The 20,712-nt window shown below is 41.1% G+C and overlaps 1 protein-coding gene across 7 annotated transcripts in view; it reads left to right on the top strand.

Annotated features, from left to right (window-relative positions):
• The window catches only part of KANSL1L (KAT8 regulatory NSL complex subunit 1 like), a 65,333-nt gene that overhangs the window by 17,608 nt on the left and 27,013 nt on the right, over positions 1-20,712 (top strand). For 5 of the 7 annotated variants that reach the window (XR_009744390.1, XM_061459422.1, XM_061459438.1 and 2 more), the window contains exons 3-6: positions 5,885-6,026; positions 11,911-12,108; positions 14,581-14,702; positions 19,212-19,413. Coding sequence is in view for 6 of the 7 variants with exons in the window: in XM_061459422.1 (XP_061315406.1) it covers positions 5,885-6,026; positions 11,911-12,108; positions 14,581-14,702; positions 19,212-19,413 (664 nt within the window). In the remaining variant the exon portion in view is untranslated. The remainder of the gene's footprint in view (positions 1-5,884; positions 6,027-11,910; positions 12,109-14,580; positions 14,703-19,211; positions 19,414-20,712) is intronic. The other 2 variants (XM_061459413.1, XM_061459449.1) reach the window with 2 other exon arrangements.

Here is a 20,712-nt window from a genome sequence, read left to right as displayed (position 1 = left end):
CTAAAATACATGGGCTGCATACTTGGATTCACCTAGTTTAAATGTTTTCTATGATACCACCTCTTAGTTTTCACAGGTAATCTCTTAATTTACTGCCACTGTCTGCAGAGGGAAGAAAAATTGACATGTTGAATTACACCAGTGTGTTGATAAAAGGTATCACAAGCTCTGCTGCTCACCTTAATGGCTTGCAAGAAAATGATTGTACTTAGGCCAGCTGCTTTTTGAGGGTTGCCATGTATAGTCAAACAGAAACTGCCTGTGATGCTGGTTTAGGGGCAGCTCGGGGAGTTCACAGCTTTGCAGCTTCGGTGCTGGGGGACCCCCATGCGACTGTGCTGTTGAGCATTTGTGATAGTGCCACATGGTGAATATGAAGTGGTTTGTATTTTTGTACAACTCAGCTTCCCAAGAGAATTGGGAGGGGGTATGATTTTTTTTCCAGTGTATTAAGTCTCATGAATTTCATTGTGAGTCATATGATGTCTGGGTGGGATTTAAAGATACGGAGAACTTCCTGGTTTGATTGGTTTTTTTTTTTCCTTTTCTGTTTCCAGAATTGAGTCCTTCATCAAAACTACAAACTTCTGCTGTTGTTTTCAGTGCCTCCCACCAAGGAAGGTGACCAGCTCTGTCCTGAGGGTAACCAGTCTGGGGGTTATGAGCTGCTTTTTGCTCCCCAGTACTTCACTGTTGCATGATTGGCAACAGGCTTCTGATAGCCCAGGAGTTCCTAGTGGGAGGAGATGAACCAACAGGGGTGGCGGAGGTCAGGATCACTTTAGGACTAAGTCATCTGAAAACTGGATGCCAGGACAATGTGGATTAAACTGAAGGGGACATGACCTGGAAGAAAGAGCAAAATACTCTGTGTTAGGAGACTGAACGGAGATGAAAGCGTGAGGGGATGACAGGAACAACTGCTGCTCTTATGTTTAATGCAGGAGTTTGGGATTGGAGAAGTTTTTCCCACCCACACTACGTGGGTGCCTTGTTCTCTGGCTTGCTTGTGTTTAAGAATGTTGTAACTTGAAAACTCTGCTGTTCTTTGATACAAACCTTTTGGAAGGAGACTGTGTTTTGGGTTGGCAAACCTGCATTTTGGAGTTTAGATGTGGGTCTGTTGCAGGCACGCTCCTTTCCTGTTCAGTAGGAAGCCTGCTGTCATTGTCCTTACAGATGTGTTGTGGTAGGGGTATGCTACTTGTTCTCACTGGGAGTTAGGAGGCTGGAAGGCCTCAGTATGTAAGAGAATTGTGGAGAACTTTGCCTTGGGCACAGAGCTGCCTCCTCTAAAATACTCTTTCGTGTGCTCATCATACCTGTTTGAATCAACCTGCCCAGATACATACTATTAATCCCAGGATCTGTATTTTTTTGTGCATTTTAAACACCACTGTGTTTCTCCTTCGTTATTTATGAACTAGTTTTCAGGCTTCTTGTTTTGTTTATAGAAAAAAAACAGGCCTGAGAAGTTTAAATTCCACCCTTTTCTCCTTTTCTTTAAACAAACAAACAAAGAAACCCCCAAGCATAAAATCCGACAGTGTGTGTGTCTAGCACAGCATTTTTATCTTGCTTAGCAGTTCCTCTTTGCACTCAGGTTGCCTCATTTGGGTTTTTTTTGGGAGGACAGGCTGATCTCTGCTATTGGGAAAACATAAAACTCACCTACAATGTATTGGAGGCCCTGGAAATACTTTCATAGTCCTGTTGCATTCTGAGATGTTGGTTTGGCTCTATAAAAGCAAGGCTTGTTCTCGGTTCTCTTTCCTTTTCTGGGGAAGGTGGGAGTGCTGAGAGGTTCATGCATATATTCTGTCCACAAATCATAGATGAAGGCTTCTTTCAGTTCAAGCAGTAGTATGTTATAGTAGAAGTGTAGTAGAAGTATATATATATGTAGTAGATGTATTATATATATTATATATATAATAGTAAAAGTATATTATTTAGTGCTCTTCAAGAAATCTGTTTCCCAGCTGAGTTCTTCCCCATACTTTTGGGAGCACACTGCAGCCCAAGTGTCTACTTCCTTCCTAGATACATAGTTTGTCTACATTTGTGGCCATACTTGTCATGGCTTGTTTGTTCTTCTGCATTTTTCCTTTCTTTCTTTCTTTCTTTCTTTGCTTGCAAGTTGTGCAGGATTGACCTCCTGTGGTTCAACCAGAACAGGGGAAATGCATGCCAGAATCTCATGTGGAAACAGCTTTTGCCTGTAATGCCATTCCAGCATGTTTTTCTAGGGAACTTCTAATGTAATGTTTCATTCATAGAAAGTCTGCGTTGCTCTGTTCTCTTCCAGTTCTAATAGTCCTGGATGAATGCAGGAGATCATCCGCAGGTTTAGAGTCATCATAAGAGCAATAACGAAATAACCATGCTACAGTTCTGAACATGGGAAACTTTGCGTGTGTAACGTGGTTTATATTGAGTTTGCAATTCCTATGGAGAATGTATGATGTTAGGAATTGCAAGCACAGAAACTAAGTAAAGATGCTTTGCAAAAGGAACACACAGGAAGCAGGACAGACAGAAAATGTTTTTTTTTCTTGTCTAATTCCCAACAGAGAGCCAGAGCAGGAGCTTCTACTTTAGCACCTGCTCTAACTTCCTCCTTCAGTAACAGGCTTGGTTATTTTTGTAGCTCTTTGTGGTTGGTTGTTTCATGGATTTTTTTTTTTTTTGTTCTCTGGATTTTTTTTTAAGGTGCCACCTTGAATCAGCTTTCTTCAGTGAGTGAATGTTGTGCTGTGCTCTCTAGCATCCCAGCAACAGATTTACAGATATCTACTTTTTAAGTTATTTATTTATTTTTTAATTGTGATAGTTTTAACTGCAGTAGTTTATTGTTTGTCACTTGGGTCACCATACTACTTTGCATGCAGACAACTCACTTTAGGAGTGTGGGGATAGTGTGAAGTGATTGTATCTTCCTCTGAAGGGTTACAAGCGTTACTAAATAGTTTATAGAGAAGTAGAGGCAAAGATGGCAGGTAAATAACGCAGGATCAAACAAATATGAGTGACAGAGATAGGAACAGAATTTAGCAGTGCTCTCACCTCCTATCCTATAAATGTGAGCTCACGCTTGCTACCTTGCCCTCAGTTTCATACACCTTCTTCCCATGTGGCGGTGCAAAACTGCGTGTATCTGTCTGTCTGCAAGGTGTGAAAACTGGGAAGAGGATCTCGACTTAACCTTGCTTTGCTCACCCTGCCTCCAAAGTTAGTGGAGCATTAGCAGCTCTCCTCCATGTCGCCATGAAGCTGCACAAGTGCTTGTGCAGGCGCTGGGCATGGAGTATCCTGGGCTGGCAGGAGGGAGAAGCTGAAGTTGCTTCTTTTAGCATGAGCTTAGAATGTTTGTGCTTGGTTCAGTGGAAACTTCCTTACAGAGGAGCCTAAGGACATCATTATTACAGTGTAATTAAGTCCTATTAGTTTAATTATATAGTACACTTTAAAATCTTCTGAAATACTTGCGTGTTTTACAGTGAAGCAAAAATATATGTAATATGCTTAACAGTGAATGCCATCAATTCAAGATTTAATGCTGTGGTTAAGAAAAAGCCCTGCAAACACGTTGATTGTTGATTCCCTTAGTGCCCTTGTGATTCCTTTAGTGCCATGCTGATTCCGTACAGTATATATGACATCAGACCAGTTCCAGCCCTTTCCATTCTGCTTTTTGTTTCCTGGCTATGTGGGTGCTTCTTCCTCTCATTTGCTCCCTTTTCCTCCTCACTCCCAAATCGTTGCATCTCGCTTGGGGGATAATTCTATCAGTGTGATTTATTTGATTTCACCTGAGCTTTCTTGTTGCAGTGTCTTGGTTTGTGGGGTGTTGAGTTTTGGTTGCTCATTTGTCTTTTGAGGAAGGAGTTAGAAATAGGGACCTCAACACTACTGTTGGGTTTTTCTCAGTTAACCCCTTTATTCCTACTTACCTTTTTGTGTTAAAATGATTTACTAGGGGATTTCCGTCAGCCTCATTAAGCAGCTCTTTCTTAGGACTAGCTTTTTGCCTAGAGTCCTGTGACGAATCTGAAGTGTTAAGAGCCACCACACTTGTTGTAAACACGTTATTTAATAGAACTCTGCCTTGCCCTTCTCTTCCCCCTTTCCATGTAAACTGTATTTTATGACTTCCAGAAGCACAAACATAGAAAAGGTGTCAATCCCAGGAAGGTCTTGGGAAAAAGACCTGGTTAAAGCATAAGTAACCAGGGCTATGTACTATGAGCTGCTGGTGATAATGTATATACAAGAAGGGGATGTCAGAAAAATGGGTATTCAAAAGATGACTTCATAGGCCTTTTTTCCTAGGACAGAATCACTAATAGAATGTATAAAATGTAAATAATTTAATATGGTGTCTATTTATAGAGGTCTTTCAGTTTCTTTTTGATGGTAATCTGCTTTATTTGCTTGCACATGTCCTATTTAAATCCAAATGCTATTTTAAACTTCCATCTAATTTTATACTTTAATTTTGTCTATGTAGGAGAGAGTTTCAACTAGTTATAAATTATGTAGGCAGAGTATTTATGTTTAAAAAGGGGGAAATTACGTATCTTAGAGGTAACCTACAGAAGACTATGTCTACACTTACTGTTTATGATAGCTAAAGTAGACTGAAAGTTCTAAGGTTTTGATTTATATTATGTTTCATAATCTTTGCCCTGAAAATATTAGGATTCTCAAATTTGGTGATACTCAGTAAATGTCTAGCAGTTTCTGCAGGGTGATGTGTTACCTTCTTCAGTTGTTGAGGTAGTTGACACAAAATTCTGCATAAAACAACTGCACGTGTATGATGTTCTTATGCCAGTTCAGTAGCATCTGTTTTTTCTTGCATCTTTTTTGATACTTCAGTACTCTTCATGGCCTGGGGAACAGGGGATTATATATTCTGTGTGTGCAAAACTCACAGTGTCACCTAGAATTTAGATCCAGCAGTTTATCCCAGTAACTTGAGTAAAAACATTTCTTTTCCAGAAGTAGATTGATTTTGGTTTCATAGTTCTTTGAAGTTAGCTGTGGCAAACTACTTGACAACTTTAGTGGGAAAAAGTCACCAGTCATTTTCTTTAAATAAATAAACTCAGTTAATGATAGTCAAAGTTGCATGTTAAAATTTTGCTTTGTGTTGTCTCTGTTGCTTAAACTTACTGGATATTAAGATTCCTTGTTGAGTGGTGCCATTATGCCATTCATTTATTTAATGTGTAGGTTGAGTAACATTTGCTGATGAATTTAGCATAATAAAGTTAAGCTAATGACTGTCAAGTACCAGGAGGCATATCTTATGTGTTACAAAATACACCTCTTAGTAAAGAGCAGTGACCTCTTAGTAAGAGTGACCTCTAAGTATGCTATGCTGCCACAGCTATATTTGTAACCTAGCTTGAATAAAAGAAATCTAAACTACTTAGTTGGTTTTGGGGGCAGTGACTTGATATCTAGCTGCTCATTGCTGGATGGTGTTTTATTAGATTCCAGTTGTTAGCAAACAGTATTCATGGAAGCTTGTGGGAGGAAGTGTGGTGTAAGAATGTGGGTTCTTGCTGGTGGAGTTACTGGTATTCTTTACAAATCTGTAATCTACATTAACTGATAGTTTCTCTAGCTCTGGGTTTTCTAATACAGAACAGTAAACTGGCTTAGCTTGGGAAGAGCCAGTGATCATTGATTGTACTGGTTTGGGCAAGTTCTGTAGTTACAGAAATAAGCTGATGTGAAACTGGATGGGTATAATCAGATATCTTCTGAAAGCAACTGAGATGCTTGCAACATGAGGCAGAGCAGCTGTCAAAAATGTTCTTGTGCAAATGTGGTTATCTTTATTTTTGGACTAACCAGCATTTTGTCTTCACAGCAGCTATACTTCTGAATGGAAGTGGCTTGCAGACAGAGCTAGAATTGGCAGCCGCTGGACATGGCTTCAAGCCCAGATTACAGAACTAGAATACAAAATCCAACAACTAACTGACCTTCACAGGCAGATACGTGCCACCAAGGTATTGTCTGTAAGCTCATACATGGGCTTTTCAAATAATTTTGGACAGTGTTTTGTGTAATACTTATTTATTTGGTTTCTTGTTGTTATTGTTGTTTGTTTTGCCCTAGAGTTCTTGTATCCGTGCAGGCAGTCACATGCAAAGGTTAATGAGAAAGAAGACATCAAGAGCTAAAATGTATGGCATCCTAGAGGTACCAGTACAGGGCTAGGAGTTAGGAACTCTCACCTTCCTTGGTAGTGTCTTTCAGGGGCCCAGCACAAGATATTAATTTATCACACTAGTTTTTCCCTCTGCAAAAGAGGCAAGATTTCCTTTTCAGGTTGTTCATTTTTTGTGTTATGGGCTTTTGGGGTGGGTTTTTGTGTTACTTACAGTGCATGTTTATTCTGAGGATTAGTTAGTTAATGTTTGTACAGCCCTTTGAACAGGTCAAGGATTAATTATTACTAAAATTCCAATGTGTGTAACTCATGTACTAGTTTTTGTAAATGGAACTGGCTAGACAGTGGGAAAGGCGCATTCCTAAAACATTAATAATCTATGTATCAATTCAGTGGGTTCCTCAGGTCATTCTCATATGCAAGAAGCCAAAGCCTGTGGTAATTCTGGTTGTGTGATAGTGAGAGGTTTTAGAGAAGAGCTCTTTGGATCTCCATTTAGAGCCTCATGTAGATGGTCTGATCTATGCTGGGGTCAGATAAGCAGTGATGGAGAGGAGCCAGAAGATGCTTTAGACTTTATGTGGCTGAATGTGAGACTTACAGGGAGGACTCCACAGAGCATTTCCCTCTGATCACATAAAGAAAAATTATTCCCTCTCCCGCTCAAAGCCCTTCTTTTCATATCTCTTCTGCTCAGAACTTATCCCCAGTCTGTTTTTACTTTAAAAAACCCTTTGTTTGAGGGTCTGTTCTGCTTCTATAGCCACAGAAGTGAAAGGAGATTTTGTATTCTGGTGAAGGGTGAGAATACCTGTACTTTAGTGCTGTCCTAAATGCCAGGTACATGCACACTGCTGCACACAAAAGCTATCAGCCTTTAGGGTGGTAGAGGTCTCATGACCTGCAGAAGACAGATAAATAACAGAGAAATGAGAGAAAAAACATTCCTTTAGTCATGCATTTTCTTCGCATTAGGTGGTATGTTGGCTTGGAGCCTAGTCATCTTCCTGGTGGAGATCTTTAGTGACATTCCTTTTTGTACACTTCATGCCCTTTTTACCAGCTGTTGTATTCAGTTTTTGGCATTATGTCCCGTAGTGAAGGTAGATGCATATTTTCTTTGGCTGTATTTTTTCTGTGTACGTTTGTAGCCCACCAGAGCAGCAGCTACTACGGAAGGACACATGGACTGACAGAAGAGCTCTTTGTTTTCGTTTCGTGGCTGCAAAGTAGTGACACAATATCATTAGAATTTGTGTGCTGTGTCTAATGGTTTCAGAGTGGTTTTCATGTGTTTTGAGTAGAAAAAAAATGTTATTCATATCAAGTGAACAATGGCTTCAAATAAAACACCACTCCTCTAACACCATAACGCAATAGGAAGTGAGATGGTTGACTTGTGGGCAGCTTCCTGGCCTACCACGTTGTGTCTTCTCCATCTCTGTGCACACAGAAGTAGCAGGTCTGCATCTCTGAGAGTCCTTGCATTTAAAAATATATGTAGAATCATAGAACCAACTAGGTTGGAAAAGACCTTTAAGATCAAGTCCAACCATTACTACAGGACTGCCAAGACTGCTGCTAAATCATATCACTGGGGGCCTCATCTACACAGTTTGGGAACACTTCCAGTGGCGATGACTCCAGCACTGCCCTGGGCAGCCTCTTCCAATGCCTGAGCAGCCTTTGGGGAAGGAATTGTTCCTAATATCCAGTCTAAACTTCACCAGGCGCAGCTTGAGGCTGTTTCCTCTTGTCCTGTCAGTTGTTACTTGGGAGAAGATACCTACCCCACCTCACTACAACCTCCTGTCAGGCAGTTGTAGGGAGCGATAAGGTCCCCCCTGAGCCTTCTCTTCCCCAGACTAAACCCCCCAAGGTCCCTCAGCCGTTCCCCATCACACTTGTGCTCCAGGCACTGCACCAGCTCCATTGCCCTTCTCTGGACCCACTCCAGCACCTCAATGTCTCTCTTGTTGTGAGGGGCCAAGAACTGAACACAGGATTCGAGGTGCAGCCTCACCAGTGCTGAGTACAGAGGGACAGTCGCTGCCCTGGCCCTGCCGCCACATTGGTGCTGATACAGGCCAGGATGCTGGTGGCTTCTCGGCTGCCGGTGCACAAGCTGCTCATGGTCAGCTCTGTCAATCAGCACCCCCAGCTCCTTTCCCATAAGCAGTTTCCAGTCACTCTTCCCCAAGCCTGGAGCATTGCATGGGATTGTTGTGGCCCAAACGCACTTTGCCTTGTTGAACCTCATCCCGCTGGCCACAGCCCATTGATCCAGCCTGTATCTGCAAAACGAAACAATTCCATTGGGGGGTGGGGGATGGGGGCAGAGGGAGGGAGTCTATTACCAAAACCCACTCTGGTTGGAACGTATTTAACTTAGAATTCCTATATAGTCAGTATTAGTTTTCTTCTGTTCCTATTCCATCTCTCTCTTTTCATACAGTGTCAGTTTTCTCCTAATTTTCTGCTTTCCCATTTCCATGTTTGGTCAACAAGATTCTGCAACTTAAAAAGAATTCCATTGGAAGTGTGTGTGTGTGTGTGTGTGTGGTCTCCCTCCACCACTTTTCCTGTGTGTCTTCCTATTTCTCTGACTTCAGAATCTGTGGTTTAGATGTTTGTGAGGGGGATTTTTCCTCTCTCTGTGGTCATGACATATGATTCGTTTGCTAAAAAAACTATAAAGATTCTGATTTCTAGAAAGTCTAAAGCTGTTGAGCTGTCTTCTCCTCCTGTTGTGTCACTTGAAAAGTATATCAATTCTTGAATTTGCTTGAACATACTGCATACTTTGTAACTGCTGCTGGTCTACAGATTGTAGTATGGTACTGTCAGGATTTGTTTCCATCTTCTGTAAATGGAAAAGCACAGATGATGGGCTACTAACTGAAGGCATGTGGAAAAATCTAGTGTTGACTTGATGGAAATTCAGAATCTCTGTGCCCCTTTTGGGGACTAAAGCAACTTTCTGAGCAACTACGTTTGGTTTTAGAGACTATCTTTGTTCTCAGCTTTAAATTTGTAACTCAAACAGGGGAATAAGTTAGAGAGACATTGAGAACAGGACTATTTAATGTTTTCTCCTAGTCGCCACTTCAAAGACTGGGTTGGGGCAGCCCCCTGTATCAATACAGACTGGGGGATGAAGGGATTGAGAGTAGCCCTGAGGAGAAGGAGGTGAGGGTACTGGTGGATGAAAGATTGGACATGAGCCCACAGTGTGTGCTTGCAGCCCACAAAGCCAATTGGATCTTGGGCTGCATCCAAAGGAGTGTGGCCAGCAGGTCAAGGGAGGTGATTCTGCCCCTCAGCTCTGGTGAGACCCCTCCTGCAGTCCTGCATCCAGCTCGAGTCCTCAGCACAGGAAAGATACAGACCTGTTGGAGAGAGTACAGAGAAGGGCCACAAAAATGATCAAAAGGCTGGAACATATCTGCTATGAGGAAAGCTGAGAGAGCTGGGTTTGTTCAGCCTGGAGAAGAGAAAACTCTGGGGAGACCTTATTGAGGCCTTTCAGAACTTAAAAAGGGCCTATGAAGATGGGGAGAGACATTTTAGCAGGGCCTCTTGCAACAGAATGAGGGGTGATGGGTTTAAACTAAAAGAGGGGAGATGCAGGCTGGATGTGTGTCCTGGGTTCAGCAGTAGCAGTCATGTTTCTCCTCCTTGGTAGCTGGTGCAGTGCAGTGTTTTGACTTTCGGCTCGGGAACAGAGCTGATAGCGATGTTTTGGTTTGGCCAAGGACTTTGTGAGCCTCATGCTCTGCCAGGGAGGAGGGGAAGCCAGGAGGAAGCAGAGACAGGACACCTGACCCAAACTGACCAAAGAGGTATTCCATACCACAGCACGTCATGCCCAGGATGTAACTGGGAGTTAGCCGGAAGGGCTGGTAGACTGCAGGGTTGGAGGAGGTATCGGTTGGTGCTTGGTCGGGCTGAGGGGGGGCAAGTTATCGGTTGGCTGGTGCTGAGGTGTTGTATTCTCTTCCCTTGTTATTTCCTTTATCATTATTATCATTGGTGGTAGCAGTAGTGATTTGTGTTATACCTTAGTTACTAAACTGTTCTTATCTCAACCCGTGGGAGTTGCATTCTTTTGATTCTCCTCTCCGTCCCTCTGAGAGCAGGGGGAGGGCAAGAAAGGGGGGGAAGTGAGCGAACGAATTACCTGACTGGGTTTAAACCACGACAATGTGGGAAAGAAATTTGTTACAATGAGGGTGCTGAACCACCAGCACGGGTTGCCCAGAGAGGTGGTGGATGCCCCATCCCTGGAGACATTCAAGGCCAGGCTGGATGTGCTTCTGAGCAACCTGATCTGGTTGAAGATGTCCCTGCTCATTGCAGGGGGAGTTGGACTTAGATGAGTCCTTTGAAGGTCCCTTCCAGCCCAAGCCTTTCTGTGCTTTTAAGTTTTTTTGAGACTTGCTTTCATTGCATTAGGGCAAGTTGCTGCTGAGGCAAGAATCAAGATGCGGGTAAAACTATGGGATCCTTAATTTTACACAGCCACCACCTAGGAGAGGTCTGTCTTGCTTAAAGAAATAACAGAGGGGGTTCCTTGTGTTCACATGATGACAGGCTTCCTTGGTTTTAGTAGAATATTCTCACTAGAAAGAAAAATTTGAGGCAGTGTAATTGAATGGTCCCATTCTTTCAATATCTGCTCGATAGCTGAGTAACAGTACGTAAAAGCAAGTAAGCTCTTTCCTTTTCTCTTTGGAAAAAGTCTGCAGAGGCTTAATAGCCGTTTCTAAGTATTAAATTTATTTGCTTAAGATAATGACAAATAAAGGGACTATTTGAGAAACTGGTTTTGACTGTTACAAAGGTTTTTTTTTCTTATTCTTTATTTAGCGTTTGAAGGTGTTAAAACGAATCAAGTAAGATGTTACCTGAGAGTGTATTTGACACTTCTGTTTTTCTAAATCTATCATGTGGAAAACACAATGGGGGCATTCTTTTCCTAGTTCCATTTATGAAACTTTCTTATTTTCCTACCATGTAAAGATGTATTTATCTTATGTGGTGCCATTCTAGACAATAGACCATGTCTGCTACCACATTTGTGCAGATTGTCGTGAAAAGCAATGAGATTGCTAGAATATTTAGGATAGCCGCTCCTGTCGTTATGAAACTCTAAAAATGCTCACCTTAAAGATGTATATCATGAAATTAAATAAAAGGCTTCTTGTTTGTATTGTATGCATCTCTGCTATATAACCCCCTCCCAGCCTTGATGTTTTGCTTAGAGCATGGGTGGAAAGATGGAAAATAGAGCACTTTAAAATGCCTCTGCAGAATTTATTTGCTGCAAAGACTATAACTAACTTCATGTCCAAGGGTGACTGTTCCTTACAGAAAAACCTCTTCTTAAATCAGCAGGCAAATGATAATATTGTTGCTCTAGTAAGTATGAGCTTTAGATTTGAATTTTGGCACAGTTGTTGAAGCAGTGGTACAGCACATAGGGTGATTGCTGATCTAAGGAGTAGTACATATGGTGCAGCTTTTCATTAATAAAAACACCTACTATTCCTATATTTTAGTTATGAAGTGTATTTAAGATCTTTAGTTTAGTAGTTTAAGTGTTCCAGAGAGTTGTTGGAAGGATTTAAGGTGGATGTGCCTGGTTTGATTGCCCCTTTAAAATTATTTAGGAGGGTTAATCCGTTGTCAACCAACTGTGTTCAATTGCTGTTGTCTAGGGGATGGTGATCTTAGAAGAATTCCCATTTCCAAAAGACATTTTGAAGAAGCAAATACAATTGACAGACCAAGAAGCTTTATTAAACGCCACAGGGAATTCGCAAGCTGCCATTGAGAGACAGGATTCTTTGCCGGAGCATGACTTTGAAATGTCACCCAGCAGTCCTACCCTGCTCTTACGAAACATAGAGAAACAGGTAAAGTAAAATGAGAACTGAATGGTCAATGGAGCCAAATAATTTCCTTCAGAAATAGGGCAGGTTCCAGGGTGATGACTTCCAAAAAGGAAGATATTTTGCAGTCCCAAAGTGGGTGCTGATGAATTGAAGGGCTTAAATAACTACATTGTACTCCAGGTTTACAAATTAACCTTTTACTTCTGATGTGTCTGTGTTACCGCTTTGTTTCCATCAAAGCGGCCACACAACTACTTCTAACAGCTATCCACAAACCTGCCTCTTCTGTATAGAGTCAGTGGAGAGTTACCACAGATTGTTTCAGGAAGTACTTTGGTGAGATGAAAGAGAAAAGCTGAAGATGGAGGTATGTTGCACTTGAAACAAACAAAAAGCCCCAACAGAATGTAATTGTTGGTCTACCTTTTAAAGCTCCAGCTCAAGAGCTGAGGAATTCCAGGTACTTAACAGGCATAGCTTTGGGTGGAGTTGTGGGTCACCGTGTTCAAAACAAGTCATTTCCAAGGTTAATTCCAGGAAATAGGATCTAGACTCCAGCAGGGTTTTCTTTTGCTAGAAAGTACATAATGTGGTAGGATCACATTGCTGAAGGAGACAGAGGAAATTTGGTTTCAGCATGCAGATAGTCTAAAGCAAATCTGGCAAAGCCAGTGTGGTGCATTAGTATGTTTCTCTGTTGCTGTCTATGAATTCTTGGTCAGAGACTTAAATGGGGTAAAAGTAGCTTTAGATACTGATGCTTGTTCCTGAATCTCTGTGCCAGTTTTTGTTATTTGATAGTCATACTTTTCTGTTCTTAAAATGCTTCCCCTGTTTGGCAGATCTTACCCATGACAGACAGGAGTGAGAAAGCAATGATATAGGACATTTATATGCACAGTGCTGGCAGTTGCACAAGGTAGACCAGGGAGCATTTTTAGCATGTGGTGAATGTCCCTCTTTAAGTGATTACTTGGAGAATTAAATGCACTTTTCAATAAGACATTTGGTAAATACTGGTGTGTTTCCTAGTTCCCAAGTAGTTACAGAGGTCCAAGAACTCTAATGATCTGAAAATTACTTGGAGGTAAAGGTGTTCATTCAGTATATCTCACAGATTACATCAGATTTCTTCCCCTTACGCCACAAAAGCTTTGGGGTATGATTTGCTCTTTGAGTCCCAGTTCTGTAAATTAACTTGAACTCTAAAGGTCTGAGTTTCTTCTTGCTCAGTGTCAGGAGTAGTGATGCTATAGGCTGGAGAACATCTATAGATATTCCCACAGAATTCTTCAGTCCTATGGTAAAGTATTTCCATGTTAAAGATAAGTAATCTTACTTGTGAACAAAAAACAAATCATAAGGAATACAAAGTGACTGAGCCTGGCAATTTTTATTTATGCTGTTTTTCAAGTCCTTTTCCGTATCTATGCAGTGTTTTAAAAACACGATTTTCTTACCTGACTATATCATTTAAACATGAACAGAAAAGACAGTAGTTGTAATGAAATGGAAAATCAGTTTTTCTGCCTCTTTGTATATAAATAGTAGGCCCTCAAAATGTAAAGAAAACTCACTGGGTAACCTTTAACAATTCTTGTTTTAAACAGTCTTTGTTCTGAATGAAAATCCTACCAACTTCTATAAATAAAGTGTGCCTCTTCAGATACGTTTAATTTCTGGTTAGTGTGCAGACCAGTTTCCTCTGAGAAAGCTACATTTATTGTCAGAATAGCCTGTAAGGTTTGACATTTAAAACAAAAAAAATCATTGTGAAATGTTAATCTGGAGGCAGTCCACAATTCATTGCTTTATAAGGAATAACTCTTAATCTTAAAAATTAGCTGCATTAGTTATAAGGCAGTTCTGAAAGTCTGGCTTTCTGTAGGGTGAGGGCTGCTTCTTGCTGTTCTAGAGGATAGAAGATTCTGTAGTTACAATAGTCCTCCTATAGTTACACTTCCTTTTATACAGACACCTTTGTCGAACTACAGTGAGGAATGAAGAGGATTCTTTTAACAAGAGTTTTACTTTCAACAAAATATACGAGTAGACAGCAGACTGTTTTTTTTCCCCTACTGAAATGCTTGTTGAATGTCGAGTTAGCAGCTCTGGGCTGCAACTGTTATATCTGCTGTAAGGTTTTCTGGTTCCTTTTGCCTTTTCACAAATGTTTGGTTAAATGCTAAGATCAGTTACGTGTTTTGTGTACTTCATATTCAGATGTCCTTGGCTGCTGTTCAGGGCTGTGTTGGTTTTCTGTTGTTGTCGGGGTGTTTGGGGAGGGGGGCTGTATAGTTGAACATAGTAATTGCGAAAAAAAAAAGCATGCCACACTTGATTATTCGCAAGAAACTAAATATCATCATTCCATGATGTGTGCAGCTGGAATCCTAAGTAGGAAAACAACAAAAAAGAAGCCTAGGACCTTTGAGCTATTGAGTCTGGAAAAAAGTCTCACTGCCTTTTATTTGTTGTTTTACTCTTTTCCAGAGTGCACAACTGAGTGAAATCATCAGCAGCCTGATTGCTCCACTCAATCTGTCTCCAGCTTCTTCATCTCTTTCATCCAAGGCCTGTAGGCACAGACAGCTGGTCAATGGCATCTCCTTCAGGTGAGTGACAGGATGGAACCTCTTTCTTTTCTTTTCTTGTTTTTTTTTTGAGAATAACTTTTGTTAAAGTTATGTAGCTGGAACTGATCATTATTCCAGCAATAAGTCAGGAAAAGAGCACTCCTTACTGCCAGCTTCGAGAGAAGTCAGGTCCTGCTGGTAAGGTTGAAAGTAGTAGGGTTTTGTTTTGTTCTTAATGACAGCATAAAAGCATGCAGCATTGGGAAGATGGATATATCCGTGAAGTAGTGAAAGGATAAGAGTAAGTAACACACTGTTTCTGATGATTTCAGACTTAATGGATTCTGTCATGACAAGTGCAACTTTATTTCTGGAAAAGTGATGAATTTAGACTTTACTAGATTAGTAGAGTATGTCAGGTTTTGTGGTAGCTGCATGAATTTTAAGCACATCAGTCTTCAGTGCAAGGCCAAATTTTATATTTGCCAGATACTTTTTCAGGAATGTGGAGATAGCATTTTTCCAGTTGTGGTCTTTTGTTCTTGATGGATGTAGCAGCTCAAAATTAATACCGCAGACAAGTGTTTCTCAGTGCTACTCCATACTTCTTAGTAATACCATTTTTTATTCAAAGGTTTTAAAAGAGAGTACAGGCTGTAATCAGTATTAGTCTCAAACCAGCATTAAGGTAACTGAGTATAGTTCTGTCTTACGAAAGACCTAGGTTTGCTGGATATTTCTCCTGGGATACTGGTAATGCAATTTTTGAGGATGGAGGGATTGCTGTTATTCACAGATCTTGAGATCAGGTGGATGAAGACAGTGTTCCCTACTAGAGCTGGGGCTTTCTGGCAGTGTCTGCAGCAGAACATAATTCCCTGGCTCCCAGCTCCAGGAAGAGCTGGCCATGCCGTCTGTTTCAGCAGCTTTGCCATAGCCTCCCTAAAAGGGATTATAATGAGCAGCTTGGATGGGCAGCTTCCTTAACTGCCGTCTGTTCCAAAGCGATTGTGTGACTGTGCCCTAAATTTCAGGATGAAGGGGTCCTGTCACGTAGCAGTCATGTGCCCGAGGTATCATTTGTTTACAGATAATATAGGGGAAAATTGGAAGATTCCTCTGAGTTTTGGAATAAAAATAGCCCTGAAATAGGAGCTGCCAATGGAGATGGGCATGTGGAAGAAGAGAGTCATTTAGGCTCTGAGAAGCCTAACTCTGTCTCAAAACAGATGAGGAAGGGTTCTTTTTGAAATGTTTTCGGGAGTGTGTGACATTGACTTCATGATCAGGGAGTCAAATGTTATAACTTGAAGCCGCTTCATGTCTGATTTATCAGGCACTGTGTTCAAAATCAGTCTTCTTTCCATTTTATGACCAGCAGAGTTGTTTGTTCATGGGCCAGTGTCTCCAAGGCTGGTTGTTTTCTACTTGTGACTTAGGAAAGCCCAAAGAAGTCTGCAAATAAATACTGTTCATTAAAGGTAGTAATTAAGCACAATATAGAGTAGTTATGAGACTCATGCAGGGAAATTCACTTCTGCCTGCTTCTTGGGTTTTTGAGTGTGTTTCAGTTTTCTGTGGTTATTTTGCTGTAGCAGTCTTGTGTGCAATTAATTGAGAAAGTTATATACTGCATGTAACTTCATTTATTGGCTGCTTCTCTCCTTGCTCTTTGTAGAGCTCACTCTGACTGTATTCAGTGCTTGACAAAGTAGAAATCAAAATCAAATGGAAAATAAGGTGATTTTGTTATTTTTGAATAGACAAAAAGAAAAGGATGATAGTGATTTTTTACTTAAGTAAATTCTTGAAATTAGTTGTAGGCTCTTGATGTGAAAGATAGAATAGTGCATATTTAAGGCAAGTCTCAGCATGAGATGCTTTGAGGTTGGTTGATTGCAGTTGGTTACTTGGGCTATTTATTCCCATTGGAAGTGGAGGTGCATGTACAGTTTCTGGTTGATTAATTGTGGGTAACCTTGAGTTGCCATTTGTCAAGGTCTAATTTAATTAGTGGCTTCCTTTTATTATGTAGCTTTTCTCTGCTCAATTGAATCTAGATTCCAAGATTAGCAAGATGGACTGTATGAGAGTAGATGCTCATAGAAGCAGTTCCCTAAGCTACTGATAACCACTTTCTTATGCGGGGAGAGGAATGAAAAAGTTTATTATTTCAGTACAAATAGTGCCTGTCTAATGGCTTGCTGTGTATGTGTGTATTTATGAGTAAGGTCTCTGCTCCTTAGCTTAGGCTACAGAGCAAGAAAGGCCAACCTATGAGTTTTGAAATGAGAGTTTCTGCAAATTAATGAATTCTACACCTGGCAGTGGTTCATTTCACTCTTCTGCAGAATCACAGTTTGAAAACCACCCAAACTAAGATTGAAATAAATGGAGAACTCAAACCTTGACTGGAAAGCCTATTTACACAAGTGGCAGGAAAACTGTACTGTGTACTGGAGCTTCAGGCTGCAGAGCTGAGATCTCTGCCTCATCTAAAAAGGGAGCTGTGCCTTACTGTAAGGCACAGGAGGGTAGAGCAGCTGGCAGAGACTGAAGAGAGATTATCAGAGATCTGGGCAGACCACCAGAACAAGAGCAGGAATCACAATAGCTGAGGAGCCAAACTAAAGAGCTTTTTTTGTTATAATTTAAGTGTCCAAGTTGTCTTTCTTGTAAGAGGGAGATATGGGGAAAATCTAGAAGTTGGGCTTGGCACAGTCTGACTTTGTAGAGAAAATGCTTTTGAGAATTCAGAGAAAGTATTTTAAATCTCTTACATGGACTTCAAACATTGTATTTCTTTCCCAAGCTTTAAGAATGGTGTTAGCTTTAAGAATGTCATGCTTCAGTATCTGGGGCTTTTTCTTGGCACTCACTAATATGTTCCTTTAAATACTTTGCACCATCCCTCCTTTAATTAGCACTTTCTTTTCATTGTGTCTCTGATGCTTATTAAGATTGTTCTGGTGTGTCAGAGGGACAACTCAAATTCAAACCCATCAAACCTTATTACCACACCAGCACAGCATGGGATGGTGTTTAATCACACTTCATAACAAGCACTTCTACTTAATCAAAATGTGCTGTTAGAAGAGTACTGCTAGTCAAAAAAAATCGATAAATGGCCTTGTCATGAATTCATTTTCATGTTTCATTGTGTTATAACTTTACTAATAAGACCGTGACTTGCCAGATAAAGTTCATAAGAGAAAACAGTCATTTGTGCAGACAGATGACCTGCTACAAACCAAGGCCAAAATATCTCCTATACTTGCACTCCTCAGACAGTTAACAGTTACAGTCAAGGTCTTCAGTACTGTAAAAATAAATGCACACTTGAGTGCTATTTGCAGCAGGCCTTCAGCTCTGCGGGCAGATGTTGCTGCTGCAACAAAGTAAAATCAGGATACCTATAAAAGTGAAGTGCATTCTTCCCACGGAGTCATTCCCACCCAAATGGGAGGGTGTTTTGAGTTTTGCCTTGCAGTGTTCCCTGTTCTGGTGAGGAGGCAGGCAGTAGATTGGTGACAGTTATCCAAAGGTGTTACACATAGATGCATAAGGTTTTCTACTGCTCTTGGCCCTGTGTTGTCACATAACTTTCATGATTGCATACTGTATTACTCTATGGATGTGAGTACAGCAAGTGTGTATGTAGGTAAGGTTGTGGAAAGATGATGCTATAACACTGAGGGGGATTTGAAAGGGACAGACTTGAGGAAATGCAGGGAAGAGCGAGGTTTAAACTTAAAATGAAGCTTTTCATGTGTTCATGTAGACCGTGTCACATTGTGACTGGAGCTGAGCTTGCATTCTTCCAAATTCTCTGGGTCTAGCCAGCTTCTAGATAGTAAAAACAGACAAACAGGCTGGGGTTTCCTTCCTCCTCAAGAGCTTCACCCAGCCTGGCCTTGAGCTCTGTTGGAGAGCTCTATTGGCACAGCCCTGGAAGTGAAGTTTAATGGCCTTGTGTTGATTCAACTAAGCATGCAGAGTTCTTAATTTTGATACAAATGCTTCACAATGGGGTGCAACCCCTACACTGAATAGGCACTGGTTTGTAAAGCTTTACATAAGTTTCAGTTCTTGAGCAAAGCTAGAAAATCTTAAAAGTATTAGGGCAGGACTCAAGGTCCCCTTTATGTTCACATGACTGCTGTCTTGAATGGAATGTAAGTTTGTAGGGAAATATTAGTTGCAACATATAACTCATGTTAGGAGTGTTAGAAAGAGAGTTCTTGAATTTGGAAAACCAAAACCCATGATATGCTCGAGGGCTTCGCTTTGTTTTGACATTTGTTTCCCCAAGACAAAAGGTGAACAAGAATGATAAACTTCCCCTTGTGACCTAACACAGAATTAGTCAATAAGCAAACAAAGAACATGCGTGGCTTCCTGAAACAGTGTGCTAAAACATGTTAGTGTTTCTAAAATTCTCTTAGAATTAGATAGCTAATGTTGATCAGTGTATGAAATCTTGGCCTGTGCATATGGAGCATATCTAACTTTTTGTATTTCCTCCCTCCATTAATCATGAAATTACAGAGCTTCAGACAACAGAGAGGTATCCTCTTCGGGCAGCTGGTTGCTTGATCATCAGCACATCAAGAAGAGAAGAAGAGACAGGACAAGGCTAAGACCTCTCACTGTGGCTAGTGGGAGCACATCTGCCCGGACAAGGCCACTTCATGGTTTCCAGAAGAGGAAACTGTACAGAATGCATGGTGCCTGTCACTGGAATCATCAGGTAAGCCCTTGCCTCTCTATTCAGGAGACAAAACCAAAGAATCCAACTGCTAGGGGCTGCATGTGTCTTGTCTGGTATGACAGAAGAATAATGCATGCTGTGCTGGTTATTTGTTATGTTCAAGGAGCATATATGTATGTGATGGGAGTACTGGATGTGTCAGCAGAAGCTCAGAGTTAATGAGTTGAACATAACAAATGAAGATGGCTCAGCATCCTGCTTATCAAATCAGTTTGTTCTATGGCTGTTGTTAAAGCCTTTGTACAGTGTAAGGGACAGCTCGAGAGCTTCCTTGGGAGACTCGTCTGCTGAGGAAACATGCTACAGTGTAAATCAGCTGCCTGCTTGTTTTCAGCATATTTATTTTAGCTACAAGAAAGTTTACACAGCTGCTGCGACATTATTTTCTAGGAAATTAAATTGCAATATCTTAATCTTGTTTCTGTTTTTCCTGTTTCTGATTAGTTACACTGCCTTTTTCATGGCATTTGATGGATGCTTTAAAACTCTGAACATTTTCCACATTACAAAGGAATTAATATTTTAAAATGGGGAAACAGACATTGTCTGTTGTGCAGGGCATATCTGTTCATGTCTGATATGAATAGCATATCACTGGTAAGGATATACAATGAGTTTAGCTGTGGTTCAGCTAAGCAGCAGTTCAGTTTGGGGGCAGAAATGGCATGAACTCATTCTGTAGAGCAGCGTTAATCCCAAGCGGTTTTAATGTCTCAGTTTTTGCTTTGCCTTTTCAAAGTGGGTTATGTTGAGAGAAATCTCCCTGTCTCCTCAGCTGACTGCCTAGGATTTACCAAGTGTGCCAGTGGTCTGGGGAGAAATTTCTCCTGCGAGGCTGTTCCGTGTGAGTGTGCTGATTCAGCATCCTTTGCAAAATTGCACAAGTGTCCTAGTTTTAGCACGATAGCTTATTGAAAACCTGTCCAGTTTCTTATTAGCCTGACTTCCCAGCTTCCTGGCAGTGGGGCTTAGAGACCTGGCAGTCTGCCTGGAGAGGTTGATGGTGGGGGATAGGGGTGGAGGGTTAGTGTTTGAGAGGTCTTACCTCCAAGGCATTTAGGCTTTTCATCTTTCTTGCATTAACCAAGGAGACTGTTACTGACTCAGACTCCCTTGTTTCCCATTCAGTCCAATCCATGTCCTGTTAAAGAGGTTTGGGGCCTTGTTCCCTTCCTGGTCCCTCCAGTACCACAAGTCCTTCTATGAAGAGTGCTCCTTGGCAAGAGACTTTAGGACTTTCCTTTCGTTCTGCTTAAACATGAGGGGTTTCCACTCCAG

Source organism: Pezoporus flaviventris, unplaced genomic scaffold, assembly GCF_033815535.1.
Source record: "Pezoporus flaviventris isolate CSIRO_AGI_PZ_B2104156 unplaced genomic scaffold, CSIRO_AGI_Pfla_v1 ptg000001l, whole genome shotgun sequence".
NCBI classification, from domain to species: Eukaryota; Metazoa; Chordata; class Aves; order Psittaciformes; family Psittacidae; genus Pezoporus; species Pezoporus flaviventris.
The sequence above is the reverse complement of the archived record's forward strand: the minus strand, read 5'-3'. Positions and strand labels throughout refer to the sequence as shown.